At 48.3% G+C, this 13,670-nt stretch overlaps 4 protein-coding genes across 4 annotated transcripts; 2 read left to right on the top strand and 2 right to left on the bottom strand.

Annotated features, from left to right (window-relative positions):
* Nucleotides 1-924: 924 nt before the first annotated feature.
* On the bottom strand, nt 925-3,801 carry FIBRA_06017 (uncharacterized protein; the record flags this gene model as incomplete). The annotated part of the gene is made up of 7 exons (XM_012327760.1): nt 925-950; nt 1,003-1,212; nt 1,274-1,375; nt 1,435-1,503; nt 1,559-2,221; nt 2,281-2,482; nt 2,536-3,801. The coding sequence occupies 7 exons, from the start codon at nt 3,799-3,801 to the stop codon at nt 925-927; spliced, it is 2,538 nt and encodes an 845-aa protein (XP_012183150.1).
* Nucleotides 3,802-4,119: 318 nt separating this feature from the next.
* On the bottom strand, nt 4,120-6,141 carry FIBRA_06016 (uncharacterized protein; the record flags this gene model as incomplete). Its single annotated transcript, XM_012327759.1, has 7 exons — nt 4,120-4,550; nt 4,599-4,892; nt 4,947-5,213; nt 5,265-5,564; nt 5,616-5,730; nt 5,792-5,881; nt 5,935-6,141. The coding sequence occupies 7 exons, from the start codon at nt 6,139-6,141 to the stop codon at nt 4,120-4,122; spliced, it is 1,704 nt and encodes a 567-aa protein (XP_012183149.1).
* Nucleotides 6,142-6,419: 278 nt separating this feature from the next.
* Nucleotides 6,420-10,568, top strand: FIBRA_06015 (uncharacterized protein; the record flags this gene model as incomplete). The annotated part of the gene is made up of 17 exons (XM_012327758.1): nt 6,420-6,485; nt 6,550-6,663; nt 6,723-7,139; nt 7,198-7,404; nt 7,463-7,663; nt 7,724-7,888; nt 7,943-8,064; nt 8,120-8,561; nt 8,612-8,782; nt 8,832-9,141; nt 9,207-9,322; nt 9,380-9,565; nt 9,615-9,904; nt 9,954-10,092; nt 10,143-10,299; nt 10,354-10,392; nt 10,450-10,568. 17 exons carry the CDS (start codon nt 6,420-6,422, stop codon nt 10,566-10,568), a joined length of 3,261 nt encoding a protein of 1,086 aa, XP_012183148.1.
* A 1,210-nt stretch (nt 10,569-11,778) lies between these two features.
* Nucleotides 11,779-13,139, top strand: FIBRA_06014 (uncharacterized protein; the record flags this gene model as incomplete). Its single annotated transcript, XM_012327757.1, has 6 exons — nt 11,779-11,954; nt 12,005-12,130; nt 12,205-12,314; nt 12,368-12,456; nt 12,648-12,713; nt 12,786-13,139. 6 exons carry the CDS (start codon nt 11,779-11,781, stop codon nt 13,137-13,139), a joined length of 921 nt encoding a protein of 306 aa, XP_012183147.1.
* Nucleotides 13,140-13,670: the final 531 nt, after the last annotated feature.

The following is a 13,670-nucleotide window of genomic DNA, read 5'->3' as shown; positions in this document are numbered from 1 at the left end:
GGGATCCTTGAGGTGCAAGAAGGAGAGTGCGCATTCCTATTTCCTCTACCCGCCAGATATATCACTCTTTTTTGTCGACCCCCTGTATTCCGTCAGCCTCCAAATCAGCTCGGCGGGCGGGAGCCTCCAAAAACGGAGGGCGTCATACCGGGCGCGGTAGGTTTGAGAACTTGTAGCGCATCGGCCCCAATAAAAATTTAAGCTCAATTAAAGTGTATGTAAACTGCCTTATCCCTCCGTTCCCCATGACTGTCACAGTGAGTCACGGCGTGATGATAGTGGTCGAAACTGAGTAATTTGTATATTATTTGAGACTAGTAAGCATCATTGGCAAAAATGAATATCCTCAGCATGATCAATTTGCTCGTTGAATCGGCAGGATACAGACAATACATGGATGACGTAATGATACAAATCTGGCATCAATGCATAGATAAAATGAGAGCCACCAATTGCGCTACATGAGTGCGCGCCCAACGAGGAAAGATGAAAAAGCCTAACACAAAGCTCATGAAATGCGATCGGAATAAAGGGCTTAATAGGGGATGAGCCTGGTTTTACAAGCCATACGCTCCTAAGCATTGTCTGATTTGAGGATGATACAATCTGCGAAGGTTAGCCGGAAATAAATCACCAAAAAGAGGATAGTAGAAAAGATATAAAAGACAAGGAGAGGAGAGATGACTTAGCCTCAAATATCGTAGAGTAGCTGATTCCACAGTCGGTTGGAGTGGTCGGTCTTGAAAATTCGGAATAACCGGGAGGAGCATTGACGTGCCATCTGATGGCTTCCGTCTACCGCCACCCAATGAAGGAGACTTTTTTTGTGGAAGTGAAAGCCTTCGGTATCAGAGGTAGTGCCAGTTCCATATGAGGATCGGATTACGACCAGATCCTCCAGGGGATTTACCGTGCAACGCACTCTCATTGGACTCTCAAACGCTTATGATCTGCGCCCGTATCGTCGTTAAATCAACCCTATCTTCGGAACGATTGACATACCTGGAGGACTAGCAGGGTGATCTTCATCTTCAAACTCGTCATCTAGATCGAGTTCATCATGTACCCGCTTCACTGCTATGCTAGGGGAGGTCGCTCTAAGGGAAATAGTATCTCCGGCATGCGAATCTATGTCGGGGGACCTTGCCAGGGTTTCTTCTTGATCATCACCATCCAGCGACTCAAAACCCTCGTCGCCAACGGAAGCGCCGTCTAAGAATCCAAAGGCCTGTTAACCGGAAGGGCGTGTACACAATAAGAATTCGATGCTCACCGCCATCCAGATTTTGTGGGGTCGTCAAACAATATGGGGCGACCGACACGGGCAACGCAACTGGAGCCTCTGGGATTGCATCGAACTGCGACGCATCAAAATCTGACCGCGTATCCATTAGTACATAGATATTCAGAAAACGGCAATAGACGAGCTCCCACCCTCGCTATCTTCAAAGGAAGATAAAAAGTCAGTATGTTGTATCTCACCAACGGGCTTGATATGAATACCTAAGCCAGATCCCGCATGAATATCAAAAGCGTCAAGCAATGTGGAAGTACGCACCCGATACGACATTATCTTCTAAAACATCGAGATCGTCTGAGGTGTCATGCGCAGAGGGATGCGCTTTAACCTCGGTTGCTTCGTTGGCATCCACCGCTTCTTGGTTATCTTCACCTTCGTATACTCCATTATTCAAGGTTTCAACCGCAACCTCATCCACAACGAGGTTCCCTTCAAGCTCCTCTTGGAGGTCCTCTCCAAATTGCTCCTCGTTGTCGACATTGTCAGTGTAGTCCACATAATCCTCCCCTTCATCAGCATCCGCACATTGACGGACTTCATGCTCGTTAAGAGTGTCTTCCGATTCTCCACTGTCACCTTCGAAAGAGGCCGCCACAACGTCAGAAGTCCCATGGTCGCGTACGTCTCTTCCACCTTCCCCAGCATCCCCATCATTCTGTTTAGAAGAGGTATCATCTGCGACCTCGTCAGTTGTCTGCTGAAAATCATGCGAAAGAACGTCGTCAGAAGTCCGTGTATCTGGTCTTTCACCATCCTCAAGTACTCTCCCAATATCAGCAGAATAGCGGTCAGGAGCAATTTGCTCCTGCTCTTGCTCTTGGTCATGCTTATGACCATGCTCGTGCTCGTGCTCGTGCTCATATTCATGTTCTTGTCCCTGTCCTTCTTGGTCTTGGTATTGCGTTTCGTCATGATCGAGAGCTGCATGGAACATAAGTGTTAGACACGCGTAACGATAAGAACTCAGCTGTCCAACTTACAGAATTTACCCTGCTCATAATCATGAGTGTCTTCACCCGCCGCTAAATCTAGTCGCGCTATTTGATCTCGAAGGGCTTGATACCGAATAATGAATCGGGGTATTATTGAACGCAACTCAAGACGAAGTGGTCCATATAGATCAGCACCGTCGTGTAGGACGTTGAGATCATGAAGTGTTACTTCATGTACATGCACATTATCCTGAAGCAGATGACAATCAGCGCTAGAATGTACGATGAGTGGTGATGCCCAACCTCCGAGATACTAAGCTGTAAGTCGTACGCCTCCAGTAGTAATTCGCCATTGTCTAAATCCAAGAAATTTTGAATGCTCTCATCCTGACGTAATGCATCAAAAACAGCGGATAATGGCTCATAATAGAGGGTTGGACGATGATGCAGCAATAAAGCCAAAGATCGTTGCTGAACGGTACTAGTCGATGGACTTTGAGATCCAGGACTGACGCTAGGCTGATTAAACAGCGAACTCTCGAGAGTTCCCGCGGGCGAAGTCACCGAGAGTAGCACCGCAGGAGGAGGATCGATGTAAACCCCTTCAGATATTTCATGCGGATCACCTTCATCCGCTCCCACATCGCCCTGGATGTCTGTTGGGTCTAAAGGGTGTTCTGAGAAGGCTTGGTTGCTATCTGGTTCGTGCTGAACCGTTAGACGCGGGTCGGCGGGGTCGGCCTGCTCTTCGGATACCGGGATCACAATAGTGGTGGGGTCAATACGAGGAGAGGAATCACTAGTATCACTCGTCGATTGCTTGACAGCTGTACCGCCCGCGGGGACGTCCTTGCCACGTTGAAGGTCATGAGAAGTGCTAGTCGACGTAGAAGCGACCGCGGTCGTGTCAGAAATGGCCTGGGTAGATATACCGTCTACTGGGAAGTAAGTGGGCGATACATCCACAGCTGCTAGCTGAGCCGCTGAATTATTGTAAGCGTCGTCGCCAGACTGCAAATGCACATCCGAAAGATCGGCAGACCGTGCTTCTGGCAACCTATCAGCAGGCAGGGATACAGGTAGTGCAGCGCTGACCAGTTCAGCGTGAACAGGAATAAGCTCGGTGTTGCTGCGATCGGCATCCGCAACTGCTGGAATTATGGTATTATCCATCAAGTCAGCTGGAGGGCCGGATGCAATTGCCGGAGCAGATATCTCTGGTACGAGATGAGTTGGGCTTGAAGCGATGTCCAGACGATGCGGCGAGGCGGCTCGAGAGGCATCCACGACATCAACGTCAAGGGAGTCAGCATCGTGCTCTCTATGTATTGCCGCCTCATCAGCCATCTCGTACTCCACAATCTCAATACCATTGTCCTCCATATCGACCTCAACACTATGCTGAGCAAAGATCTCGTCCAGATTTGTGCTTGGATCCAGGTGGTCGTCCGTCATGGTCGCCTCTGCTGGGAGCCACGGGTCGGATGATGCGTTCCCGGTGTACATGTCAGTGTCGCCCGAGTCAAACATTTGAGTGTCGAATGATTCTATGATCATAGTCGTAGACATTTGTAGCAGGAGAGAATAGAAGAGGATCTGGAGGAAATGCAGTAACCTTCATGCAAAGGTGGCCAATGTGCTTTTACGAAGGACGCGAAGACCATGTGGCGGGTTTCAGCGCTGAGCATAATATTCAGGGCAGGTTTGATCACATAAGCGCCCATGAACCCACCGACCGTGTGTTGACCGGGCTCCAGTCCACTGACATAGGTCCCGCTCACGCGTTGAGCTGCGAGTGGCTGTAATAGGTCCACAATGGCAATACAAAGACTCGTGAAGACGACAGCAAGGTTGCAATAACTTGACCCACACAAACACTGCGTAAGGTTACTTCGTGCTAAGAGACACCACCTTGAATGTGCCATTCGACGAAACTTTCGCGCTTTCCCCCGTCTCAACCCATCTTTCATCCTCAATTTCATCCTCATCATCGTCGCCACTCAGGAGCTTGCCTACACTTGGACCTCGCACGACAAGCGTGCCAATAGGGTCTGTTCCCCCTTCGATGGCGGCATCATCAACGCCAAGAAGTTTTGCTTCGACATTGACCGAAGGGGGTCCAACGGGAGCAAGGTAAGCAAATGCATACGTATTCGCCGCAGGGCCCACAGCAGCCTTAACGTTCGGCAAAAATGTTTGTAAATCGAGGGGATGCGAGGCGAAAATTGGCCCCGCCGCAAGGGGATGGATGTGTACATTCACCAGAGGTACGGATAGAGCAATGCGGGACGGCACAAGCGATTGCGCTTCGATAGGACCTATGGCATGACCTCAGTAGTTGGCTAAGAGAGTAGGGATCATTGTACCTCCGCCTGTAAGTACAGCTCTAACAGTGCCAGCACCTTTGCCCATCGCATATGCGCGTGCACTATCGAAGACAAGTCGATCCCACAGGCTCTGCTTTGTAATGTAGCCATCAAGAATGGCTGCATATTTGTGTCGCCATGCGAGCGAGTACAACAACGACGATGAACTCCTGGCCGCCTCCAAAATAGACGACGTCAGAGCAGCCAGATGGGATGGTTTCACGAAAAGGATCGTCGGTGAAGGAATTGGAAGAGCACTCGCGGTAAGCAAGTCAGCGAGATCTGACGCTTCATCTGTATTGCTATACGTTAAATCGTACGCAATGAAAGGCTAAATTATGGACTCACTTTTCTTCTGGACAAACATTTTCGTGCTGTCGAACGTCGCGAAACTTGTTCCCTCATTGACAGCAGTATAAGCCACGGCGCGCCCATATGGCGTACACATGGGAAATGCAGACACAATAGTGTCAAGCGGCGAGATGGCATTTGACAGTGGAAGCAAGTTGCGGGTAGCAGCAACACCAGCGGTTAGATTTTCATGAGTTAATTGCGCGCCTCGAAGTTCTCCGGAAGGTGAAGAGTAGAACGACACGGACAACACGTCCTTAGGGTCTAGCAGCTCATTAGTTTGTCAAGCAAGTCATTCCGCTTGCAAGTGCTTACTTGGTGTTGCAAATGGTAGCTGCTCAAGCCGAGATCCATGAAGTTCGACATCGTCCCACTTGAGCAGTTGCACATGACCTGGCACATCCTTCCCATTGGATTCTCCGACCACTACTATAGCGATATGTGTGCTATCGTTCGAGTCCAATATGAGCTCCAAAAGATGAGGCAGAAAGCTAGCATGAGTTATGATAACCGACGGCGGATGCGTCTCGATTACGGACGACAATAACGACAGCGAAGTGATCATGAAAGAAGGAACAGAATAGGAAGCGAGAGCAAGATCAGCAATGAGCAGTTCTATTCAGAAGTCAGAATGATATAATGGTGGCACAATGCCATTATACTCACCAATACCATCGTCCAGAAGCAACAATGCATTTGACTCCTGAGGAACTAATTTTGTTAAATGTATAAGACCCGTTCCGAAACTTGCAATTCGACCCCTCAGCTCGGGATTTGTAATCTACGCCATCAAGAGAACTCGAGAACGATGATCATGGACTACAACAAAGTTTAAGACACACCTTCATGGACCACAAAGTGCGAGGAGCATCCAGGTCAGGCTTTACCAGGTCAATTAAAACATGTTGCTCCTTGCTGGGTCTCACAGGGAACTGCAACGTTCTTTGAAGTGTCTAGAAACATCAACAACATGACTATAACATACCCGTCCTAGCATCCCGGTGCTATAATTCCTGTAAACTGCGCTCTCTCCAGGGTGCCTTACACGGGCTACATCACTCTGTCTCCCCAAGAGAATAGGATGCACGAGAGACTGAGGCCTGTAGAGATTGTGGAGAAGGAACAGACATGCTGCTACTAGACCTAGAACGATAGTGAGGTCGTCCGTAGCAATATAGTTGGATACCGCCATGACAGCGAAGTCTGAACTTGTGAACAATCTCAAGCGGTACTTGCGTCTCAAATACTGTCAGCGAGCGGTTAGGACCCGAGTTGCACCAGTGCTCATCTCGTCGATGCCGCCGTACCAACGCTTGGCAGCATAACCCCTAACCCCACAAGTCACGTCTTTTTAAGCTCCGACGCGACCGTGTCTGAGCGCGCCGGACGCGTTCAATCTCTCTTGACTTGCATCGCGGTCCTGCCCTCCGCAGAGTCACTGCTTCATCTAGTTTTCACCGTCTGGTTCCTATGCAGGTGCAGTTAAATGTCGTGCTGTTTAATCAGCGTCTACAGGCCATTCTCAAGGCATGGAATGTGAGCACATCTTCAATTAAGCGGCTCATTCTCGCTAACCTCTCGTTCTAAATTTTTGCGATAGACCGCCCCTAATGATAGCGATTATAGCTCAATCTCTGATGTACAAGCTCTTCTTCTAACGTCTGGAGATCCTGCTGGTGAGGATGAACCCATCCGGAAGGGCACCGCGTTTCAGGTGAGGTTTCTGACCAATATTTCGTCCAGCTTAAATGGGAGCTCACGGCTACCATGTAGACATGGCTCCTTGGATATGAATTTCCCTCCACGTTCATTCTGTTCCAGAGGGATCGCGTTTACGTATTATGTTCGGCATCAAAAGGTGTGGCGCTCACCATGTTCTCCCACAATGTGTCTGACGAACCTTTCTTTGCAGCCAAAATCCTGTCACAGATTAAAGGCTCAGGAAGCCCTGTTCCGGTCGACGTTCTCATCCAAGCGAAGGCGAAGGAACCTCCGACTGATGCCTTACCTAAATTTCTTCAGGCCTACGCTACTCATAGCCGCGTCGGAGCTCTGACGAAGGAATCTCAGTCCGGCAAGCTTGTGGAAGAATGGAATAAAGCAATAAGCGAACTCGAACCCAAGCCGACGCTGATAGACATGGCACCAGCCGTATCTGCTTTCATGGCTGTGAAAGACGAGGATGAATTGGTATGCCGCATATGTTGCAAGCCGGGGACTGTCTATGTACTGAAAATGAGATGCTCAGAAATCAATGCGAGCAGCTGCCAATCTGACTTCTACTCTCCTTGCCCATCATGTGGTGCTCAAACTCGAGACTATACTTGACAGGGAGGCTAAGATATCTCACGAAGCGTTCGCCACTCAGATCGAGTCACGGCTTGGTTATGGTGAAGGGGAGACTGCAAAAGGGCCTGATATGAAGGTGTGGAGCAAAGGTCGAGGTCTCACTGATGTAAGTGCTTTAATTTCACTTTATATTGCCTTGAACGATCGTCTTGAGAACTCATTAGGTAGATTGGTCATCCACGGAGTTTTGTTACACTCCAATCATCCAGTCTCAATCAACAAGCACCGGCTATGATCTCAGTCCTGCCGCAGAATCATCATCCGATGACATAGCTCACAAGGGCGTATTCCTCGTCGCGTTGGGCATGCGTTACAAAGGCTATTGTGCTAACCTTGGACGGAGTTTCATAGTTGATCCGTCTAAGGTGAGTTTTACCCTCTGCTTTTATGTATGATGCTCAAATTTCGCCTCGCCTTTGTTACAGGAACAAGAAGCGATATACCACCTTCTAACATCACTCCAAGGAGAAATCATCCAGCACCTCAAAGAAGGCGCTGTCGCGCGAGATGTATACCAACGGGCGCTTACGTTCATAAAAGAGAAGAAACCTGAGCTTGAGAAGCATTTTGTCAAAAACGTTGGCCATGGAGTATGTTGACGGTGTCTGTTTCATGCTTCCGTCGTTGTGACTGAACTGTGGTAGATGGGGATGGAGTTTCGTGATTCGACATATCTCTTATCTTCTAAGAATGGGAGAACCTTGCGATCCGGCATGGTGTTTAACCTCGTTCTTGGTTTCCAAGACTTGGAGGAGAATGGGAAAAAGTATAATCATTTGTCTCACTGACGTGATTCTTTTGCTAATTGATATGCTGTCTAGGTATTCCTTGCAGCTCGTTGATACTGTTCAAATCAACAATGAGAAGGCTGTTTTTCTAACTACAGGCATCAAACTAGACAAAGACACCATGTTCTTCTTGAATCAGGAAGTCAACGGTGAAGCGAAGCAATCTGGAGCACCAGCGAAGAAACCGCCAGTTACTAAGGTGAATGGTAACGCTTCGCCTACGAAGAACAAGATGGCTGGTGGAAAGGTCTTGCGGAATAAGACGCGGAGCGCAGCCCAAGAGGAGATGAACCAATCAACGGCGACAAAGATTGCAGAGCATCAGAGAGAGCTTCATGGACGACTACAAACCAATGGCCTTGCGAGATACTCCGAAAGTGGAGGAGGAACTGGCCGCAATGAGGGAAAAGGGTGGAAACGTTTCCAGAGTTACAAGGGCGAGGCCGCACTCCCAAAGGAAGCTGAAAACCTCCGAGTGCGTTCGTTCCTACTGATTCGCAGGCTCGCCCCTAACTTTGCAACTAGATTTATATTGACAGGAAAGCGCAGACCATTATTTTTCCCATCCACGGCTTTGCAGTTCCGTTCCACATTAATACGATAAAGAACGTAAGCAAGAACGACGAAGGTGATTTTACGTATTTGCGCGTGAACTTTCAAACACCCGGCCAGCTTGCGGGGAAGAAGGAGGATACGGTGAGTATTTTCAAGTCCCATATTTTGCTCACCACTAATCGATCCCTAGCCCTTCGAGGACCCAGATGCCACCTTCATTCGTTCGATCACGTATCGCTCTCCTGACGGCCATCGTTTCGACTCAATATCAAAGCAGATCACAGATCTCAAGAAAGAGGTAAACAAGCGTGAGCAGCAAAAGAAGGAGATGGCGGACGTTATTGAGCAGGATGTTCTTGTCGAGGTCAAGGGACGCCGACCAGTCAAGCTGCCAGAAGTCTTCATTCGACCAGCTTTAGACGGGAAGCGGTTGCCTGGAGAAGTTGAGATTCACCAAAATGGTCTTCGGTACCAGTCCCCTATGGGATCCCAGAGAGTCGGTGCGTGACCAACTTACCAACTTATGTGTCACAGTATTCGACGGATCACTTGCACCGAAATCTAGACGTCCTCTTTAGCAATGTGAAACATCTGTTTTTCCAGCCTTGCGATCATGAGCTATTGGTTATCATTCACGTCCATCTCAAAGCACCGATCATTATTGGGAAGAAGAAGGCCCACGTAAGTTGACTGTACTCCCTTAGGCGACTCCATCTTGACTGTGTACTCTATTCTCAGGATGTGCAGTTTTTCCGTGAAGCTTCTGACGTGCAGTTTGATGAGACGGGGAATCGTAAACGGAAATATCGGTATGGCGACGAGGACGAGTTGGAGCTGGAGCAACAAGAGAGAAAGCGGAGGCAAATGTTGAACAAGGAATTCAGATTATTCTCTGAGAAAATTGCAGAAGCTGCGACAGCTTCGGTAAGTCGTGGTATTCTGATCGTATGGACACTGCTAATTACCACTCCAGACTGGTGACACGCTCGAGCCTGATATTCCATTCCGCGAGTTGTCGTTCGAGGGTGTCCCATTCCGCACGAACGTCCGGCTGCAACCAACAACAGAATGTCTTGTTCACTTATCTGATCCACCGTTCCTCGTCGTCACTCTTGCTGACATTGAGATGGCATCTCTGGAGCGCGTGCAGTTCGGTCTGAAGCAATTTGATATGGTTCTTATTTTCAAAGATTTCACGAAAACGCCATTGCACATCAACTCGATACCGAGCGCGCAGCTGGATGATGTAAAGAACTGGCTTGAGTGTGTCTCCACAATTTTCCATAGACAGGAGATACTGACAGATGTCCAGTTCTGTTGATATTCCGTTGAGTGAAGGACCAGTCAACCTGAACTGGGGTCCGATCATGAAGACTATCAACGAGGATCCTTATGAGTTCTTCCAGCAGGGCGGGTGGACATTCTTGGGCGGTGCTCCTGGTGCTGAGGAGGTGCGAAGTAATGTGTCTCGTTCCCATCAGCCACTGACGGGCTTCTGCAGAGCGATCCTGACGATGCCTCTCAATCGGAATCAGAATTCGAGGGAGAAGTTTCCGTTTCTGAAAGCTCCGAGGACAGTGAGAGCGATTACGATGACGGGTCAGATGCTAGTGAAGATGAAGGTAGCGGCTCAGACTTTGGTTCTGACGATAGTGATGGTACGAACCCAGATGTCTGTCATTCGTGTATCAAGAACTAACATTATAATCAAGGTGACGATTGGGACGAGCTCGAGAGAAAGGCTGCCAGGGGTTCGTGGCCGTTGAGTCTTACTCCAAGACGCAATCTAATTTGTTTTTTTCTTATAGCCGACAAGAAGCATGTCGAAACAGGTAAAGGACATGATTCGGACGACTCTGATCGGCCAAAACAAAAGTCAGGCGCGAAGACTAAGACCAAGACTAAGACCAAGCCCAAGAAGCGGTGACAGTCTTCGTCCTCATTCTTCATACGAGCTACCAAGTGTTGGCGTTTGTTTCGCTTGAGATCTGTATACTTTACACCCAGTCTTCGTGCTATTCTCGTGTCACCCGTTCGGCCTTGTATGGCCTTTAATGACATTTGATATGATGCTCTTCGTGTGCCAGTCGACAGTCACGGTCGTACGCCTGTTCGAGTCTTTCGGTCATGATTGAAAATAGTGGGCAGACAGCCGCTCTTATACGCGATTTCTTGATGGTCTAGAGACAATTTACTATGGCACAGTGCGCGAAAGAGAATAATGTAAATGAATCTGTTCAGTGAGTAGATTGGGAATTCTAATCATATTACATATAAATCACTTGCAGAGAAGATTGTCCGGGATAATGCTGACTTTGTACTCCCAATCACTAATCATCTAAATTGGATCTATGTAAGAACGATATGACGAGCATCGGCACACATATTTGCCCTGGTGCTTATACAGGAACCCCATTGAACAGATTTACCTGGTTTCTGTCCACAAAGTTTCAAATGCCTGGACTTTCCGACTCTCATTTGTTGTGAAAAATCCTATTTATTCAGATTCGTGCTAGTGGATGCACTGTATATATCTGCAAGCTTCCGAAATTAATACCAATCTCGACAACAAGCTGTACTACCATCACCTCTGCCGTTGATCATGATTGCATTGCGGCGCATTCGGGTTCCTTCACGTTGGAAGAATGTGCTGATGTCAAACGATAAGAGTACACGCTTTCACTGGAGTCACGGTGGCTATTCAGGCTCATCGCTTCTCAACTGGTTGATACAATTCTGTTGTAGGGAATGAAATTATTTTTGTGTGCAGCATTGACAAACTAGATATTGCGGTATACAATAACACAACCGGCCCGCCAGAAGTCGAAGTGCGATAACGGTGAGGCTGAACCTAAGTTTGTGGATCACTAGTATGACTAATTCTAGTAGAGGCAATACCGTTCCAAGTAGCTAATTTTGAGTCTTCCCATCGCAATCTGTCTGCGCAGGTCTTCAGACTTCCGCAGAGATTTTGACCTGGTGTACTTGAATATTGTTCGGATCTACTACTGTAAGGTCACTATTACTAGTATATCTGCAACTAGCGCTCATTAGTCGCGTTACTGTCGCGTGATGTTATCGTCGCATACACCACGTTGCTCCGGGCCACTGCAGACCACCAACCTGGATTATCGCCAATGTCAGCAGAGGTCGATGTGTCTGCACTCCCAACTATATTTGATCCCTTGACATGCACTCGCAAGGGCCTATGTCCTGTAACCGTCATCAGAAACGAGGCTGGCCCCCTCGAGAGCCATTCTCTCTACTTTGAACAGCATGGATCGGGCCCAGAGAAGATGCTATTCATCATGGGGTATGCATCAGTTTGTGTAAACCGTACAGAAAAACCCATCGGCCGTCCAGGTTGAACAGCACCTCGTTTTCATGGTTCCCACAAGTGGACTACCTCAGTCGCGACCTGAAGTACTCTGTCCTCGTCTTTGATAATAGAGGTGTAGGCAACAGCAGCGCGCCTAGAGGACCTTATTCGTGCGTGCGAACAGCATACGAAGCCTTCTGTCCTTAACTTGTTTTCATTCATACACCATGGATTCGCTGCTCAGAACGAGTATGATGGCAGAAGATGTCATAGTATTACTCGATTACCTTGGTTGGACAGCTAACCGTGACCTTCATGTAATCGGACTTTCGCTGGGAGGGATGATTGCGCTAGGTACGCTCGCTTGTACTTAGCTTTCGTGCGACCTAAACGTACTTGGTTGACAGAATTGGCCAGTAGAATTAGCGACCGAATTGTGTCTCTCACACTTGCTGTCACGAGGGCGAAGAGGACCATTCGATCATCCTTTCCTTCTGTAAGTCATCTCTAGGCATCGAGATGATCGCACCAGCTCACTGGATCAGTTAACGGGTATAACCTCATTGACAAGGTAGATTTGAGTATTATATACTACATGACTAATGGTTGACTAGAGCTGGAAGATTGCTTACTCTGAAAGATCCAGACGCAAAAATCCCAGTAGTTCTGAATATGATATTCCCACAGTCATGGCTTGATGCCACCGCAGAAGACGATCCTCAAGGTAGAACGAATCGAGTGATTCAAACGATCGTGAGTCCCATCTTTGAGGCCTCTTCCATTTGCTTACCTACAAGTTCCTCGTTGAACTGGTATTTCGTGCAGGAATACCGCAGACGTTTCGAGGTTACACGCCCGCAGCAGCCAGTGGGTGCCCTATCACAAATGGTAGCGGGTCTCACACATAGCGTATCGCCTGAACGGCTGAAGACGGTGTCGGCCTCAATACCAAAAGTGCTCATAATCACCGGTGACGATGACTACCTGGTAGATCCCAGTAACAGCTTTTATATGAAGGAGCACATGCCGGAAGCGGAGTTCATTGAATGGAAAGGAACAGGGCATGGTCTTCAGATTCAACATAAAAACAGGTTCAACGAGCTACTAGAGAGAGTTGCGACGGAAGGTAGAGAACGATTATCAAGTCATAAAGGTGAACTTGCGCGACCGGCTGCCTAATGCTACTGTGGATTACACCAGACTTCATCGCAGATCAAGCATTTAGCTTTTGATGTATAGCTGTGTAGCGGAAGGGACCTGAACATGCAGCAATGGTGTCTACAGTGAACACTATCTGTTGATATGTGGGACACACATTCCGTACATGATCACTGTATTTCCTTGTAAAAGGGAATCATCAGTACATACCTGCCACCTAATATATCCCGACAAAGTGATTGGCTGCGTTATGATTCCCTGGCCATCTTCATAAGCTCCTTCCTAGTCTCAATAGGTACACCTTTAAAGGCATCCCTTTTGATGACGGGCTCGATGCGAATATTGGGCGGGTAGCTATCTCCAGCCTCCGCCTGGCGTTTCAGCAAGATCTCAACGAGAGTCGGAGGCCGAATGTCCGACCGTTTAGGTTGAGGTAATGCCCGAACCTTGGACGTCGAGTCCTGGGTTAGCTGGGTCCGGGGTATGACACGAACGAGGCGGGGAAGCGAAGGGCGCATGGAGCACGCCTCTACAGTAAATAGAGTAGTGGTT

The sequence above is a fragment of the Fibroporia radiculosa genome (assembly GCF_000313525.1).
Source record: "Fibroporia radiculosa TFFH 294 genomic supercontigs, scaffold5756, whole genome shotgun sequence".
NCBI classification, from domain to species: domain Eukaryota; kingdom Fungi; phylum Basidiomycota; class Agaricomycetes; order Polyporales; family Fibroporiaceae; genus Fibroporia; species Fibroporia radiculosa.
Note: the sequence above shows the minus strand (reverse complement) of the source record. Positions and strands in the feature narration are given on the sequence as shown.